The sequence below is a fragment of the Quercus lobata genome, chromosome 4 (assembly GCF_001633185.2).
Source record: "Quercus lobata isolate SW786 chromosome 4, ValleyOak3.0 Primary Assembly, whole genome shotgun sequence".
NCBI classification, from domain to species: Eukaryota; Viridiplantae; Streptophyta; class Magnoliopsida; order Fagales; family Fagaceae; genus Quercus; species Quercus lobata.
Window position 1 is genome coordinate 75,142,363 of NC_044907.1, and position 18,388 is coordinate 75,160,750.

The 18,388-nt window shown below is 33.2% G+C and overlaps 1 protein-coding gene and 4 non-coding genes across 6 annotated transcripts; 4 read left to right on the forward strand and 1 right to left on the reverse strand.

The window, feature by feature from the left end:
- Positions 1 to 277: 277 nt before the first annotated feature.
- LOC115988262 lies at positions 278 to 362 on the forward strand. The gene has a single exon (XR_004091431.1). It is a non-coding gene; the product is annotated as a small nucleolar RNA Z199 (small nucleolar RNA).
- Positions 363 to 473: 111 nt separating this feature from the next.
- On the forward strand, positions 474 to 551 carry LOC115988230. The gene has a single exon (XR_004091402.1). It is a non-coding gene; the product is annotated as a small nucleolar RNA SNORD18 (small nucleolar RNA).
- Positions 552 to 647: 96 nt separating this feature from the next.
- On the forward strand, positions 648 to 734 carry LOC115988265. The gene has a single exon (XR_004091434.1). It is a non-coding gene; the product is annotated as a small nucleolar RNA U54 (small nucleolar RNA).
- Positions 735 to 779: 45 nt separating this feature from the next.
- Positions 780 to 873, forward strand: LOC115988266. Its single transcript, XR_004091435.1, has one exon. It is a non-coding gene; the product is annotated as a small nucleolar RNA R64/Z200 family (small nucleolar RNA).
- Positions 874 to 9,906: 9,033 nt separating this feature from the next.
- On the reverse strand, positions 9,907 to 16,439 carry LOC115983586 (autophagy protein 5-like). 2 transcript variants are annotated; one of them, XM_031106304.1, is made up of 4 exons: positions 16,316 to 16,439; positions 13,895 to 13,993; positions 12,093 to 12,224; positions 9,907 to 10,513 (listed from the first exon to the last, which is right to left on the reverse strand). In XM_031106304.1, exons 1-4 carry the CDS (start codon positions 16,422 to 16,424, stop codon positions 10,197 to 10,199), a joined length of 657 nt encoding a protein of 218 aa, XP_030962164.1. In that variant the 5' UTR covers positions 16,425 to 16,439; the 3' UTR covers positions 9,907 to 10,196. The 2 variants fall into 2 exon arrangements, with proteins under 2 accessions (XP_030962164.1, XP_030962163.1); XM_031106303.1 differs by having other exon boundaries at positions 13,895 to 13,996.
- Positions 16,440 to 18,388: the final 1,949 nt, after the last annotated feature.

The window sequence follows — 18,388 nt, forward strand, 5'->3', positions numbered from 1 at the left end:
TTCTAGAACCGTCTTTTCAGCCCAATCTGCAGCCCTTAACATTTCGATTTAGGGTTTGCAATTTATCCCAACGGAGCTATAAATATGCGCCACAAGAACTGAACTACACGATGAAACCAACCTCTTCACTTCAGTCTTCGTCTCCTCCACCCGAGTTTCCTCTTTCCTCTTGTTTCACACACGGACTCATACACACATATGAACATGTTTGTGTACGTTTTATGCTTTTAAGATTCAGTTTTTGTTGTTTAAGATTTGAAGTGGGGTTACATTCAACAATCAAGTGATGAGAGAAAAAAATAACTGCAACAATATGATTGGATACGCTCCATGATTCATTGGTATTTAAGTCTCTGATGATTATTTACTTTATATTTGCCTTTTTTTTTGGGTTTTCATTTTTGTGTAGTACTTTTGATTGTTTCTGTGTTTTGATTTAGTTCTCTTTATCAATTGGTAGATTATATGTTTCTGGGATATGATGAGTAAACCTTTTGGTCCGTGTTTCTGAATTAACCGTGACTGATAACATTTTAGCACTCTCTGATCTCTCTCTGTTTCTAATTTCTATCTTTTTTGTGTTCTTTCTTTCAAAAATTTTGCCTTTTTAATTAATAGATCTATAATTTTTTTTTTTCTATGATATTGGCTCTGTGATTACATGCCTGAAAGGGCAATATACGCTATTCCGACTCAGAACATGAGCAGAAAATTCAATTTTGAAAATGAGAGCTTTTATTTAATTTGTCATTTGGGTTTGTGTGTGTATGTGTTGTATTGTTATGCTGTGATGAATTATGAATAAATTCACATGTCAGACTTCAGAGATTATTACAATCAATGAGAAGTACATTCATCTGTTCTGAGCATAATCTGTGTGTTCTGTTTTATTTCTTTTGGGGCACATGTTTTTTGGCAAAAATATTGGAAGGGGAAAATGTAATTGTTTTTTTGTTTGATGTTATGCATAATTTATTGTTGGATGTTATTAACATTGTTGGGGGCGTAGTGCTTAGAAATCTAAAAACTGCACTAGCGAATAGAAGTTTTGTTCAACACTCTGTGGATGCACTATACTCTGAAGGAAGGTGTATAGTATAAGACTAGTTCAATTGAAAATCAAGATGCCGACATCCTATCATGCACAGGAGACCATATCACCATCATATATTCCTTCAGCAGAAATAAGGACAAATTTGTATATAGCATCAGCTCCAAACTTAAAATCAGGTGGAGGTGTGAAGCCAATCCTGTAACTCATATTCAACATTCTGGTATGGTTACTTTTCAGCTCATCCTGTTGTACATAAAGCACATCTCCCACAAATTGTGGCCTTAAGAAACCCGACGCTACCTTTCCTTCGGTGTTCCTCACCAACATATCAAATCCCATGTCCAGGGAAAACCCATCAGGATAAGACTTACCCTTGCTCCTAATAGTTTCCTCCCCTAGTGCACAAGAATTTCTTACTTCCTCAATTTCAGTATTCTCATATCTAAGATATTGGGGGTCAAAGGTCTTTCCCAACTCTGAAACCTAATTCTTCCAGAGTATTCTGAATCATTCACATCTTTCTTGCTTCAATTTCCCCCACAGTACTTCTCCAATTCCTTAATGACAAAACCGCCAGAAATCTCAAACTAAACCCAATCAAGCAATCTCCAACTGAAGCATTAGCCAAAATTCTGCACGCAACACCACAAAGCTGGTTATCTTTCTCATCCCAAGCATCCTCAGCAATCAATGTCGCATTAGGACCAGGAAATTCAAATTCCATACCAGTTCTAGGATTAGGAAAACCCATCAACATCTTTACCTTTCTGCTGTGCTGGTCACACCTAAAGGATTGCAATTCACACTACCACAATCACTCCAATATTCCAATTCATAAACACTAGTCCGTCCATCGAAAATGAAACAAACACCACGGTCCAATTTGCTTAGAGACAAATTAATATCAATATTATTCTTATCTCTCCCACCTCTCTCTCCACTAAAACAACTTACGTTATCAAGCAGTTGATACTGATAATTTGGATTCTGAGACATACCCATTATCACAATCGGTTCAAAGTAATTATCATCACTTTCCATATGCAAGCTCTCTAATGTACCATCAATTAAACTGCCATAAATGGTATTATTCTTTGAATAATTAAGCTTAAGAATAAGCTTAGAATAATTATTCCCCGATCCGAACATACAGATCTTCCCAGAAGATTCTAACCAATACCCATTAATGTAAAACACCAAATCTTCTTCCCAAAACTTAATACTTCCCAAATGCCACCAACGGGAAACAGAGTACCTTAACCGGTCTCGAATGTACAGGGTGGCTTTTGAAGATTCCAATGCCGCCAGAGAAAAATGCAAATTCGAAGCGGAGGAAATCTTCGGAGAGGGAGAAGGGGACATTGCCGGGGTATAAATGAGGCTCGGGAACGACGTCGTTGTAGTGCTGGGAGTACAGGATTTCGGGTTTCAGAAAAAGGCGGCGGTGGAGCAAAGGAAGGGACTGAGTGTGAATTTCAATTTCCTGGGTTTTGAAGAAGAAGAAGAAGAACAACAACAACAACATGAATTTGAGCCCATTGGTGCGGTGAACGTGAAAGAGTTTACAAACAAAGCTTAACTGAGAGAAAGAAAATTGAAAAGATTGAATTACTTTTCATATTCACGTGAATTAAAGATGACAAGAATCAAAGGAAAAAAAAAAGGACTGTTTTATTTACAAATATAATAACAGAGTGCTTGAGAGAAAAAATGGTGGGAGAAATAACTACTTTAACAACCCATTAAATTAGGTGAATACAGGTGTCTAATTTATTTCTCTAATTGTGAGTTAAGTTGACATCATTTGGACTTTTGCAACAAGTGGTGGAGGCTTAGAAGATATTTGGTTGAAAGAAAATGGTGGTGTATTTTGACTTTATTATTTGTATTCAGTTTTCATTTTTAGTGTCCAAAAAAGTGAGTTTGAATACAAAAAATGAGTACACAGTTTTTCCATTTTCATTTTTATTGAAAATAAATACAATGACAACTAAAATAAAATAAACTCAAAGTTTGTTTTGAATTTTTAATTGAAAAGTGAAAAAAAAAAATGTAGATAAGAAAATTTGTGTCAAGCATAAAATGAGTTAGAAATAGAAAAAGAAAAAAAAAAGTACAAGATTTGAGAAAGAGAAAATGAGTACTAAATATGAAAACTGAAAATGAACATGCACCCAACACAAACCAAACAGTATTCTTACAATAGACTTGTTTTCAAGGAAATTTGAATTGACAAAAAGAAGAAGAAGAAGAAGGAAGAAATATGTTAATGAGATAAGGGCAGTTGTGAAAGCAAAGGACCAATAATTCAAAGGCAAGTGAGCAGTGGCGGCTCCAGGAATATTTTCCAAACTGATCATTAAAAAACTTAAATTATACAAAATTTAATAAAAATATAGCTGCATATATCGACAAAAAACAAAAACAAAACACATGCACACACACCCAAACACATAAAGTTTTACAAATTTTTTTACGAATTTTCTTATTTTGAAATCTTTTCATGATAGTCTTATTATCAATACTAAAAGTTACATCCCTTTCAAAATTTTAGTTAGCTAAAAATTTTCTTAAGCTTTTTCTTTTTGTTTGTAAGGACCTAATATATTATTAAGGGGACCAAAGTTTAAGGACAAAGTTTGACTACAAATTTTTTTGTAGTCCAAGACTAAAACTCATACTAAAAAATTAGCATGGCTACATATTTTGAAAATCTAACTTTTAAATTACATGTTTTTTATATTCTTAAAACACATCAAATTTCATGTCAATCAAATGTTATTTACTATTTGATCTATATACTTAATTTTATGTATTATTTTAGAGTGCAAAAACTTAATTTAAATATTTGATTGATGATATAGCTATTGATCTTTGATCTTCTTGAAATTTTGCAAGTATGAGAGATAGAAGAAGCAAATATAATCCAATGATAGATTTATCAAAATTCACATCTAATAAAAAAAATTTAATGAAGTTGTAACCTTAGTCTACAACTAAGTTTGTTACCAAATTTTGTCCAAAGTTTAATTATGTTGGACTAAAATAATTTAGGGCAATCACAAATATTTTTAAGGACAAAAAAAATCATAAAATATTTAAATTTTATTCATAAATTTTTTTTTTTCCAAGTCAAGGTGGTCCTATGACCACCCTGGACTCAATGTGAAGCTGCTAATGTAAGTGAGACTTGTAAAGCAAAGCTAGACTACTCTTTACAATATATTCCTATACTTTTTCTTAGAAATATGATCAACACTTCATTTGAGGCCATACTAGTGTCGTATTGGTATCATACCCTTATCATATCAATGTCATGCTTGACATGTCATATTATATTTTTTTCAAAAATTGCCCAAGTCCCCATGTTGTATCTGAACTCATATATGTCTCCAAGCTTCCTAGGTTGAGGAATATGAGGGCATGGGTAGAACAGTAAGATTAAAACTCGGTGTTAGTGTATTCACCATACCATCAGTTCTTAGAATTTGGATTTTAGTAGAGAATTGAGTTTCAATTAGAGTTTTAAAAATGAACAAAGATAGAAAAGACGTCAGAATTTTGTTTCAACAAGAATATCCATGTGAGTCAATCCACAAATATCACATAATACCTAAAACTAAGAGGAGAAGTAATGGGTTCAGGACACCAAACATCACTTTGAATCAATTCAAACGGAAAGGTTGATGACACTTCATGTTTGTTCAGTGGGGTTCTATGCATCTTTGCACTTACACAATATTTACTAGTGGAACAAACAATACCAACTTGAGACAAAGACACAAATTCATGTACATTGATCAAATTAGCAGAATGCAAAGTCTTAGAACTAGGATGACCAAATCAATTGTGCCACAATTAGAATTGATTTTGAGTAGTAGAATTACAAACTCTTATGCTTAGGTGAGGTATGTAAGTGGAATATGCAGTAAAAGAGTTCAAAGAAGCAACTGAGGGAATTGACTAGACTCCATCCTTACTCAGGCCTTTGTAAACAATTCCACCTAAAGGTAAATCCGGAATTGATAACCGATAACCATTTATTTTGATTGCAAAACTTATTAATAGACAAAAGATTAGAAGCTAAATAAGGTAAGCTAAGTATGTTTTTCAAGAGAAATTTATGAGTATGAAACTCACCATTGCGGCATTGCCTACATGAGTAATAGGAAGTTCAAAACCATTTCCCAGAGTGACTGTCTCAGTACCATTAGTTGGTTGCTGCTGTAGAGTAGGCAGATTGGGTGTGTAGTGGTCAGATGCACTTGTGTCAGTAAGCCAGCCCTTGAGATTGAGAGGAATTTGCAGGCACAGACAGATACAAGCCACAGATAGGGCGTACTTGGCTCAAAGTCCGTATAAGACACCTTGCATGCATTTTCAGCGTTAGCAATTTACTGCCATTTAGCCACTTAATGCACGTGTAGGGTCTGTTTGGAACAACTTATTTAGTTGAAATTGAAAACTTTTTACTGAAAATATAATAAAAAAAAATTAAAAGTTAGCTGAATAATAGAATCCATAAATAGTATCAAAAAATACAATGAAACTCATGAATAGTAAAAAAAACAAAAAACTCAAATAAGTTGAAGAATAAGCAAATCCCATATACACTCATAGTATATAAACCCCAAATTTTATCATTCAATCATCAAGAATCAAAATCTCTCATCAAGGAACACTAATCATAAGTGTCTTCCTAACATCAAACACAAAGTTAGGGTCATCGGAATAGCAACCCATTTTAGCCAAATAAATTTCTGATCCCTACCCAATTTGAACCGTACCCAATCGGGCCAAACCCAAACCCATTTGAGCCGAACAGTTTGACAGTTCTAGTTTAAGGGCACTTTTCTCCAATACACTTTTTTTATATGTTTTTTTTACGCTAACAATGATCTCCAAAGCTTACTATCCCTCGAGTGTGTCTTTTAGTCCCTTGTCCTTTTTTTTTCAATGCTACACCCTTGTCCTACACCCAACAACATAACAAGAAGGAATCCCTTAAGTTGGTTTCAAGATAAGGTTTCTAATAAAAAAAAGTCATGAATCCTATGAGACCGTATGAATCACCAAAACACTTTCTTATTTCCTTGAGAATTTCTCTCCAACACATTTGTCTAGGGATATTTTCTCGAGTTACATCTAGTTGTAGGCTTCCAAGTGTGTCCCTCCTATTTATGTGCATCATTGCAAACGTTACACTACGTAGTGAAATATTGCCACCGCAATCTTTTCGAATTTTATTTCTATCATTTATTTATTAAAAAAATTAATTAATTAATTCTCTTCTAATACAAGTCTACAACCCATAAATTTTTTTTTTTTTTTTTTATAATTAAAACCCAATTCCATTTCCATCTATTGTTTGTAACATTTGGATCTACATTCACACCCATAATGTAAAGGATCGTCAAGATGAGATTGAAAATCCCTTTCAGTTAAGTTATACCCATGGACACACAAGCTTGTTACGAAACAACCCAGAGAAAAAAATTAAGGTAGTGGCAAAGCAAACTAGGATGCCATTTAAGAACCTCAAAAGCACGCTACATATACGATAACATTGATCATCAAAATTAATCATGACTAAATTTTTTTTTAAATTATATATAAAAAAATCCGTAAGAAATATGTATTCAAAAAATGATAAAAATGAAATATTTTTATCAGTACAAATTAAGAAATGATAAAAATGAAATACTGTCAAAGTAGTGTTTTTTTACTTTCTATTTAAAAAATTAAATTGAAGTTGCTACATCTTTTGCTCAATGAGGCATTGAGGCCTTCTGAAATGTTGATCTTATATATCTCACTCCTTCTTTGAAATGCAACAAATAACGTAATTATCCTGTACAATAACAAAAATAATGAGATTTAGGACCCACACGATAATTAATTGAAAAGCGAAAAAAAAATTGTGATATAACAATTGTCACAAGAAACAGAGCAAGGATGTTAAACAAAGAAGGTAACTTATAAATACAAAATTTTGAATTAAAAGAACATTTAGTAAATTTGAACAATATGAAATATTAAAACCAAAAGTGGGTCACCATAATTGTAACCAAATAAAATGGGAGAGCATAAGAATTTAATTAAAGTCGGACTCATTATGCTTAGAAGTTAGAACCCATCAACACCCAATTCCCAGAATATGTAAATTAAAAAGGCCACGGTGTTGTTCTCTCGCACACATTAATAACTTTGAACAATATGCAACATTAAGCAAGAATCATTAAAAACCAAAACTGGGTCACCATTATTGCAAACCAAATAAAATGGGTGCTAACTATTGGAGTAACAAGTAATATTAATTATCAAAAAAGTAACAATTTATATCACACACTGTGTCCAAAAGTCCCAGACCACAAATTCGATCACATTAACTAAGAAACATAACCCCCCAGAGTCCACTAACAAGTAAAACCATGGAGTTCCAAACAAATATTAGTTAAAGTTATACCCCCAAAAATCAAAATTGGCCACTTGAAAAAAATGGTCAAAACCTCACTGGTAGAGTCACATAAATTCAGTGACTGAAATCTAAGTTACAAATCAATAAATTAAGGAAAACCCATTTTAGTATATGAGCCATAAATCAAAATCCTATCCTAAATTTAATAACTTAGAGACAGATACAATCCCCATATATATAGACAGAGAGAGAGGTTTCAAAGAAAATCAAGAAACAGAGCATTAGAATGGATATTAAAAAAAATCAGGAAAATCAAGAGCCTTACATGATTAGCAGTGTTTCCATACACTCCGTCGAGCCGGAATTCATGCATGGTCCATCTTCCCATGCCGTTGAAGCCATTCTTGGCGACGAAAGTGAAACTTCTCTTTGAACCATAATGTGTTTCGTTAAGAAAAAGTTGTTCATCCTTTTGACATCTCCAAGTTCCACACTGTGTAGATCTCTCAATTCGCTTCCCTTTCTGATTCTTCTTCTTCAGTTTTGCGTAGAAATAGAGACGCTCCATGTGGGTTTCTTGAAAGACTTTTATCCATGCGTTAGGATCCCCATAAACATCACATTCAGTGACATAATTCATTGAATCCTCAAACATTGGCTCTCCATTGACCCTGTTGAGAAGATAGTAGAGAACAATTTCTGGGTCTGTGGGACCAAAAACAACACCGGGTGGCAAGTCATACATGGCTAAAATCTTGAGCACAGATGTATGATTAGAATCTTGGGGGTGTGTTAAAGAATGTGTTCAAAGGGTTTGAACTTTTTGAAGTTTGAAAAGCAAGCAATTTTTTTTTTCTTTTTTGGAAACGAAAGAGCAAATAATATTGAAGCTAAGATAATCAATGGAAGAAGACTAGGATTGAGGTTTCCAAATACTTAAGGGATTATTATATCAGAGATACAGAGAATGGCGGTTTTGGGGATGTTTAGGGGTAAATGGGTAATTACAGAAATAAACTTCCAACGGTCAAAATGGTTATGTAAGTGGGACAGCTAAATATAATTTCAAATTTTTAATATTAAATCTGGGGTTAGTTCATTGACGTGATGACTTGTTTAGTTAAGTTGAGTCTTGAGAGTTGAGAGTAGAGAGGCCAATAGGAATGGGAGAGGAAGAAGATGAACAAGTTGGTGATAAAGAGGTTATTTTCATTTATTATTTTCCAATGACATATATGACTACCAACTCTTTGTGCACTAATTTTATGGGTACTGATATTTTTTTGAAATACATATGTATTAATTTTAGGGTAATACTTGTTGCACGCAACATACATCATTTTACGATTTTAAAATTCAAAATCATGACTTCAATTCAAAAATAGGATAGGTGAAAAATTGTGTATAACAGTTTGTGTGTGATAACCACAACCCTTAATTTTATGGTGCATTTGACTAAAGGACTAGGATTAACTCACAATTTATGGTTGAAGAAAGTAATAAACTTTGTTCGGGCATTTATGCAAGCTTGGTGGTGGCAGCAGAGTTAACTGAGGCCCACATTTGAGTTAAACATCTCCTATTTTCTTCTTCTTCTTTTTTGGGTTAAACAAGCACGTATGAATATTTGCACTTTAAGTCCTTCCTATTCACATGATTTTTTTTAATTGAAGGATGATATTCCACTGTTTGACACCAACCAATAATTTGAGTCCAATTCCTATGTATATCTCATGACTAATAATTTTCACTTCTAACATTTACTATTGAATTTTTCCTCCGCTTTGATTCTTTTGAGACCCTCTTAATGGCAACTTCTGTGTTGAATTCACTTAATAATCCCCTGTAAACGCATCTAAATCCTCCTCCTTCAGCAAAGTTGCTTTGGAAGTGGAGAAACTAACACTAGCCCATTTCGGCAAAATTTTATGAATATGTTGAGAAATGAATTACCCAGTTTCTACAAGCTCGTTCCTTGAATTTGTGTCAATAACAGACTTTGTTTCGATAATCATGAGTATTATTTATGCTTACTTTTCTTGATTACTCTTGCTTCTGTTTAGTTTTAGAGCTCCAACTTTACACACACATGTACATACATTCCCAATATATGCATGTACATGTTTTCTTGATGTTTATGATATGAGGATAATGTCAGATTAATGGATCACATGATCCTCTGTTCTTGTGCTGTGCTTACCCAAAACTAATCATGTGTTTGGCCGCTTGTGCTCCACGACCCTCAATTTCAAAAACAATATACATGGGTCAAGGCTAGGATTAACCCTGCCTTCCCATATCTTCACTCTGTTCTAAAGGTTGTTGGCGGTGCATCATGCTCTATTTTGGACAAAAGGCAGAGTTTGAGCCAATCATGGTTCTTCTAATGGTCACTGTTCTTATTTTACATAATGTCTCAAATGGGGCGTAGACAAAAAGAAATAAATGATTATCTGTACATTGATAATGCAACTGTACAATTCTATACAAAAAAATAAAATGCAATTGCTTTTGTGGTCACCAAATAACAACATAGGCTTTTGTAGACAAGTGTGCCTCTCTCCCTATGATAAAGTAGAGATCATAGGTACCTCTGGGAAGGAATAAATATGAGGGGAATGCTATTCCATTTGTGTGGCCTACTTTGATAATTAAATTAAAAGAATTTGGGTTGGCCATCCCATCTATGTCCCTGTTTAATTGGCCAATTAATATAAATGTTATCTATAGTACTTGTGGAACTTTCAGGCACACACAAATATGAAGATAATGCTCAGGATTCGTTAAGTTCTTCACTATCCAAGAGAAGGGTATTTCCATTTTGGGTTCAATCCCTTGGATACGGACGAGCTTGATTTCAACATTATCAGATGGATAGAAAGACTCCACATTTTCACTCAAATATTTCTCCCCCTCTTCTGAAGGAACCTTCTGTTCATTCTCGTCTTCATCTCTTGATGATTCCTCATTTGTTGAGGATTTGTTTGGAAAATATTCAGGAAGAATACTTTTTACTGCATCTTGTAAGGTGAAGTAATTACCTGCAGTACAAGAAATTAAGCGATGAATAGTCCTCAAGATGCTGAAACAAGTTGGCAGGTCACCACTAGATAAGATGTGCATGCACCAGGATTAATGTTACAGTTAGAAGACTAGATGAAAACCAAGATAAAAAGAAGGAAATGAATCATACACACATCTCTCAAGTATCATTCTCCTAAACCAGTTGTCACCTGCAATTTCACTATGCTTATTAAATATTCTAAAAACTGAACCAGAACGTGAGCCAGAAAGATGATCCAATCATGATTCAACATTACAAGGGAACATCAATTCTTGAAAATTTTGGACACAACACAGTGGGGATACAACGATTGATTAATACATGTTTTTAGGTATATTTTATTTATTTATAGGCATATTTCATGTTTATTTTAAGTTTTTGAAATAAATAATAACTATCCAACTCTTTTATAATCATATCTAAAAACAAAAAGAATTTTTTAAATTTTTTTTCCTCCCAACACAATAAGGATAAATAAGTACAAGTATCCCTGGCATGTCTGACATGGACACAAAATGGGAGGTTTTGAAGTGTCTATTGCTTCTTAGCCGATAACATCATAAACACAACTACTAAATCAATTTAAAAACAATATAATTGTATTAAATCCCTTATTCGTTTTTTGCTCAAGTAAATCCCTCGTTTGTTAGAGAGCTTCATCATTGAGATTTTTTTTTTTTTTGGGCCCCTTTTTGGTGCTGAATAAAAAAGATCAAGGGCAATGATCAGATGCAGCAACTGTCTACCTGGGCAGCACCATGTGGCTCCTTATCCACTAAGAACTAGTGCTTGAGGGGTCTACATGGACCAACAAGGGGCTTGAATCTAGGGCTTGCTTCTTCGATGATTTATTATTGTTTGAGCAAGCCATGTGGATGAGGACAAGATGTTGTGGCTTCCTTCAAAAAGGGGTTTTAGGTGAAAAGTTACAGCAAAGCTATGTGATTGGGGGGCAATTGTTCTTTTTCTTGGAAGTGTTTGAGTAAAACCAAGGGTGGCCTTCTTCATGTGGTCTGCAGCAATGGAGAAAATTCTTATGACATATATTTTGAGAGGGGTGGCACTCAAGAGTTAATGTTAGTGCCTAGTAGATGAAGTGGAAATATAAGGAAAGATAAAGATATTTGTTTAAAGATAGGGTTAGCTAATATTGAAGGCAAGGACTTGTTAATTAAAGAGGTGACAAGAATATGGATAGGATAAAATCGCAGAAAAGAATACTCGCAGTCAACAGTATGGGTAAAGCCCAAAACACAGGTATGGAACTACAGTTAACAGGGGGTATAATTCATATGTATTCACCAAAAACACTCAAATAAGGTGGTTAGTTGGCAGTAAGATATATCAATTTTCTAAACAGCAATTGTGTAGTACTTTTTTCTCTGTCGACTAGCCATAAAAGAAAGTAGTCTATTCTATCCTGATGAATAATCCTTTTTTCCTGTTACAATCTATTGCATAAGAAAACTAAAAACACAGAATGAAAAGGCAACAAATTAAGCTCACCATATTTACAGACTCCAAACAAATTGTTCTAACAATAGAGCGTTGCTTACCTTCTTCTCCATGGATCTCAACAGGCCGATTTATGTAAGAAATTTTGTCCCAACTATCAATTTGAGGTGCATCTTCTAGATCATCAAAATCCTCACTGACACTCCAAACATACAATCGAACTGGAACTCTACCTAATAATAGCTCCAACAATCATAAGCTTATTCACAGCAAAGATTAGAAAAAATAGGAAAGAAGTAACACCTACAACTCCCACTAAAAAAATTAACATAGCTACATATTTTGAAAATCTAACAATTGGATTGCATATTCTCAAAGTTCTTAACATGCATATCAAATTTCATGTCAATCGGACGTTATTTACTATTCGATCCATAAGTTTATCTTTTATGCATAATTTTAGACTACAAAAACTCGAAATTTAAACATTTAATTGCTGACATAATATTGATCTTTGATCTTTTGAAAATTTTGCAAGCATGAAAAATATAAGAAGAAAATGAGTTATAGCTATTAAATACAAAATAGTTTGTAGCCAAACTTTGTTCCTAAAAACATAACAAAAGAAATGTTGTGACAAAGTAGTTGTAAAAGGCAGACTTTATCAAGTAAATTACAACTTTGAAAAAGTGGTTATCGCACAATTTTCAAAGTTACTAAACATAAGCATTCACACCATATCAACCATATGGCCAGAAGCTCGTAAAAAAATAATAATAATAATTTGACAGGTTCCTTAATGGGTTTGAAAGCAAAATGTAATCCAATAACATTGGAGCACATCTCCATGGACATTGAGAAGGAGAGAGCTCAAGCAAAAAGGATGTATTTAAATTTAATATACGCACAGATAAAATCCTAGAAACCATTTCCTAGGAAAAAGGGTTCCCAAGAAGAACTATGTGCGAGAAATTTTAACCCCAGAAAGAGAAAAAGACTCAAAATAAGGATACCTAAATGAAAATAAAGAACAGAGAAAGCAAACCATACTGGTGTAGTGGCTCATACAAAGCAAAGGGCACAGAGGATCAGAGGAAGAACAAAGTCTCATAAAAATTGGACTATCAAGAAAAGTAAAAAGAAGATAGTTTTACTTCATTTCCCCTACTTGAGATGTAAACTGGCCTAGTCTAATTGATATTGAGAATAGTATTTAGGTTTTCACATAAGTATGTCAGTGGTTTGGCTTCTTTTGATTTTGTAACTTAAGGAAACTAAGCTAATTTATAGATAGCCTCCCTCACTAGCTGTAGTAATGGTCCACTGGTTTGTTTTAAATTTATTCTGATATGAAAGTATATTGCTTGAATAAAATAATATGTTTACGTAGTTTAAAAATTGGTCACCGCCAAAAACTAGCAATATGATCAGTTATCTCACAATTTCAATCTTGCACATTAGGTAGACCTAAGTAAATCTTTCAAAGCCATTAACTTATGAACATGATATAAGGTGAGCTCCGTATAAACTAATTAGCATCATTACCTGATGGACCTAGAACATAATGGTATAAAATATGCTATATACAAGAACAACAACACAACAAAGCTTTAATCACAAAATTTTGGGGTTGGATATGGATCCTCAACAAATTAGTTAAGGTCGGCCACATATATTCTTTTCCTCCATTCTTATTCTATCTGAAGTTATACTTTCTATTACTTCCTCGATTGACATATACTTTAATGTTATTTTTGGTCTTCCTCTACCTAAATCTATCTATTGCTCATGGAAACATAGAAAATGATTCGTTGACATTTATTTTTTCATTATTTAACATGTTTGTAAATCAATTACAGTGAAGCACCGAGACTGGAATGTGCTTTCGGTAGACTTTGCTCACCTGTCTTGACTTGTCCTTGTCCACCACTATCTGTGTATTCATCTCCAACTGTTCCGAGCTTAAGTTTAGATGATATCCGTACGTAGGCTTCCAAATTACCTGCTATACAATGTCTGTTAACACACTGAAAAGCTCAACAAGCTAATGAAAATGCTGCATTCAGTGCTCACAACCCAAAGTAAATGCTTTTTGAGGAAATATATTAAAAAAAAAAAAAATTTGTGTTTCAAAAAACTAATACAAAATACAATAATCCCAAGAAGTATAATCAATTTTATAATATGAAAAATATTTTTATGCTTATCAGTCAAATAATTTTTGTGTTACAATAAATTTCTTTTTTATTGGAGAAACAATGAACAAATATGGCTTATCTGTTTTACAATGAATAAATAAAATGAACAGAAGCAAATTTAGATTGGGCTTAACTGTTTTTTTTTTTTTTTAAATATGATAATTTGATAATTAGGGGTATCTAAATCCTGGACGTCTCCATTGCAAACGCCAGGACGTGCCAGTCAAGCTACAAGATTCTTAGCGGCTTTTATCTGTTTCTACTCTCTACCTCATTTGGTATAATTTTCTAAAAATCATTTGTAAGAAAAGTACTTTCCTTTGATTTTTTAGAAATGGTCAGACAGCAAACTTATATATGAAATATCTAAACAACTACGGCGTACCTATACTAACAGGTGCATTTCTTAATAGGACAAAGTTTGAAAGGTAATAGATAACCTTATTAATTTCTGGGTGAGTAGCTGAGACTCCTGGAACAAGCTTGTCTATGGCAGCCAACATCTTATGGACACCAAGTAACATCATTTGTACTTGGCAGCTTAAGATATATGATCTGTGAATCACTAGCAATGATATGAATTGTACACGATAAAGTAATGGGTGAATTATTGGAATCTAAGCAACTCAAGGTACTAGCTTGAATCATTAGGCAGGGGAAGCTCTATGCATAGGCTCCCAAATTGTGCGTCAACAATCAGTTTCAACAGGATTTTTTTATTAAAAAAAATGTGGGTTGTGACTTGTGGAGAGCCAATCAGTTTCAACAGGATTTTTTTATTAAAAAAAATGTGGGTTGTGACTTGTGAGCTCTCTCCACGCTCTTAATGCCCCACACCAAAATCACTTTTTGTAAGCCAATCTCCCACACAATGGATTGTCAACATTAGCCATCAAATCTTCCAATGGCCACACACCAAAAAATCTCTCTCTTCACCAAAATCAAAATTGGAAATTAGGTTTCAGCTTTCCTTCACCACGCATCATGTTACCCAAGGTAAACTAAAATTCCTTATTTTAAAAAGTAGTACATTTTCATCTATTTTTAATAAATTTTATGCTTGAACCATGATTTTGATTATCTACATAAAATTAGTTATGGTTTGGTTAGGATTAATTGATCTAATAATGTATTAAATTCATATTTACTTGAGCAGGTTGGGGCTTTTGCGTGATTCCATTGTTAAGTGAAACTGCAATAGTATCTTTAATAAAATAAATCCTATTGTGCTATGCATTGAAATTTATTTTAAAATTTTCATATTAAAATTTTAAATTGTAGTAGTATTTTTTTTATTATAAATTTCTACTAGAAAATAGCAATTTGGATATGAAAAACTTAAAGAAAAATATGAGAGAGAGAGAGAGAGAAATAAAAATAATAATTTGATCTCAAATAACATCTCTAAATAAATTTTTGCTAATAATATAGATGAGAATCTCACAAATGAGCAAGAAATTTATCAAAAGAGTTAGAAGATAATGAAATTATACAATATAAGACATAGCACTGGAAACAATTAGAACAATGTTCAAACAAGTAATAGAATAATTCTTGATGATATAAAGATTAGATATTTTTTATAATGCATGTGTAGAATTTCACCACCGATATTTAATCTAACAATTAGATTATCAAAAAAAATAAATAAATAAAGGTTTTTCAAAATTACTATAGATAAAATCCTACTTAAAAGTTAAAACCAAATACATCACAAGAATATTAAGCAGATTACACACATTAACAATTGAAAAAATGATGTCAGCAAAATTTAAATACTAACACTTAAATAATAATTTTGTATGTAAAAAAGCATGAACAATGGATTTTAAATAAAAATATAGATATATAAATAAATAAATATTGAATAAATATTATTTAATCGATATTTGAATATAAAAATGGTCCTACTTAAAGTTGTTGCTTTTCAGATTATATCAATTCAGTCCTGTGATTAGGATCATGCAAATGGCACTTCATTGTTCATAGTGTTACATTTCACCTATTGTGTTGATAATGATAAACAAATTTGCCTTCATTTTAGCGTTTATGCATCAATTCAAAGCATCAAGATGTGGGAAAAAATATGTATAATCTCCCAGTTATTTAGAAATTAGCAGACATACCATTTAAAACAGAGCGCCAAAGCTCCACCTGATCAGGTTGAGACATGTTCATGACATTCTTGCAGTTTCCATTGATTATATATGCTGCCTGTTTGTCAGAAATAAACATTACTGTTGACAATCATTTTCTTGGTGTACATAACAATTAATTTCAAAAACATGTACATTTCCATTGATAGATTTTTATTTTTAATAAGTTTGGCCTCAAGAAGAGGGGGAAAGGGAGATTTGATTGAACTAGTGACATCCACTTCATGAGGCATGATCCCTAGCGAATAGTGCTACCCTTTGGCATTTCCATTGATATGTTATTACAGTTTCCAATCATTATAAAAATATATATTAAACAAAATAAAGACTATTAACAAGAAATGAACAGCTGCATTCCATCAACAAAAATTTTAGCACCTCAGTTTCTGGGTTACAGATTTATTGTTCAATACTCTCACCATATTTTTCTCCGCAATAGCTAGGTTGTCAAGTAAACCTATTTCACTCTTTCCTATCATTTTTAATAGGGCCTAGGTCTTTGTATGAAAAGGTAGGGGGATTTGGGTGGGAATAATCATAAGATGCATTAGAACTGTAAGGACTGAGTTCTCAAATCTTGTAAAGGAAGACGCACTTGGTCGAAATCATTTCAGTTTCAATTCCAGACATTAATGAAAGGTCAACTTCTGGACCATACAACAAAAGCCTATGTAAAATATTCAAGCCAGACCATACTACACCAAAGCAACACATTGGATTTGGCTTGATATTTTGTAATTTGTTATCTCAATAATTAAGAGCAATGAAATGATTTTTACTGACCGTAAATCATCTTAGTTAATGCGGGATAAGCCTAATCCATGACTGCATGTGGTATTTCAAACAGCAGAACAAACTTAAGGGAAGTTAGAATAGCACAATGGCGAAGAAAATAAGCACCCAAACTAACGCATGAAAAGATGCTACTCAATGAATATTGATATTGATAGGTGTTCTGCAAGACACCACCCCTCCCCCACCCCTATCCCCAGCAGGTGCCAAAGAAAAGCCCAGTTAGAATTATCCAACCTATCCTCACAACCAAGGTAGAAGATGACAATGTCCCAAGGCTACCCATAGTAGAGCCTTAACTGAACCCCACTCACAGAGACTATATCAACATGAGGATAACTCTTCTTCTTCTTCTTTTTTTGGATTAGTAAAGAGGATAACTCTTATTTTAATTGGAAACAACATATTGTAAAGAACTAAGTATGACACACACAGAGAGGCATGCAATACACACAGGTTTATAAAATGAAACTTAAAACAAGCACTCTCAAGACACAATAGGGACAAATTGTGAAGGGAACTGATATCGAAACAAAAATTTCCAACAAAATAGAGCCCTATTTTGAAGGGATACAACAGCATGTACAGAAAGGAGCAAACTCTATCAGAACCAAAGAGTTAGAGAGCTTAATTTTATTTCTGCCCACAAACATAAGCATAGTTCCCCCCTTCAACCCCAAAAACCCACCACCCCACACCAAACCCCCCCCCCCCCAAAAAAAAAAAAAAAAAAGGAAATACCAGGCCTAAGTTGACATTTTATTTCCAACCAATAACCTAACAAAAAGCCATCACTCGTAAAACACCATTATAATCTCAAATTACTTTTCTTAGCATGAAGCTAGAGTTCCATGTAAAGCTTGACCCAAAAAAAAAAAAAAAACTAATGAGCTCTAGATCAAACAGCATCTCCTCCCCCCAAAAGAAATGGAGGGTAAGATTGTGGGATCAAAACCAACTGGGTGTGTGTGTAAACTTACCAATCAAAAAAAAAAGAACAAAAAGTAAAGTGTTTACATTATTACACTGGAACTTAAGAAAATAATGATTATTAAGTTCAGTCCTCTTCATAATTTAAATGAACTTTGGATTGTATTATCAGACTTCAAAATTCTCTCATGAGCAGCCCAGTCAAGCAGAACAATACCTAACAACCTAGATCAGGCTGGGAAACTATCAATATTGCTTAGGCTAAATATGCAACAAGTACCTCAAACATTTTCTTCTATTTCCCATTAAGTATTGCCCCAT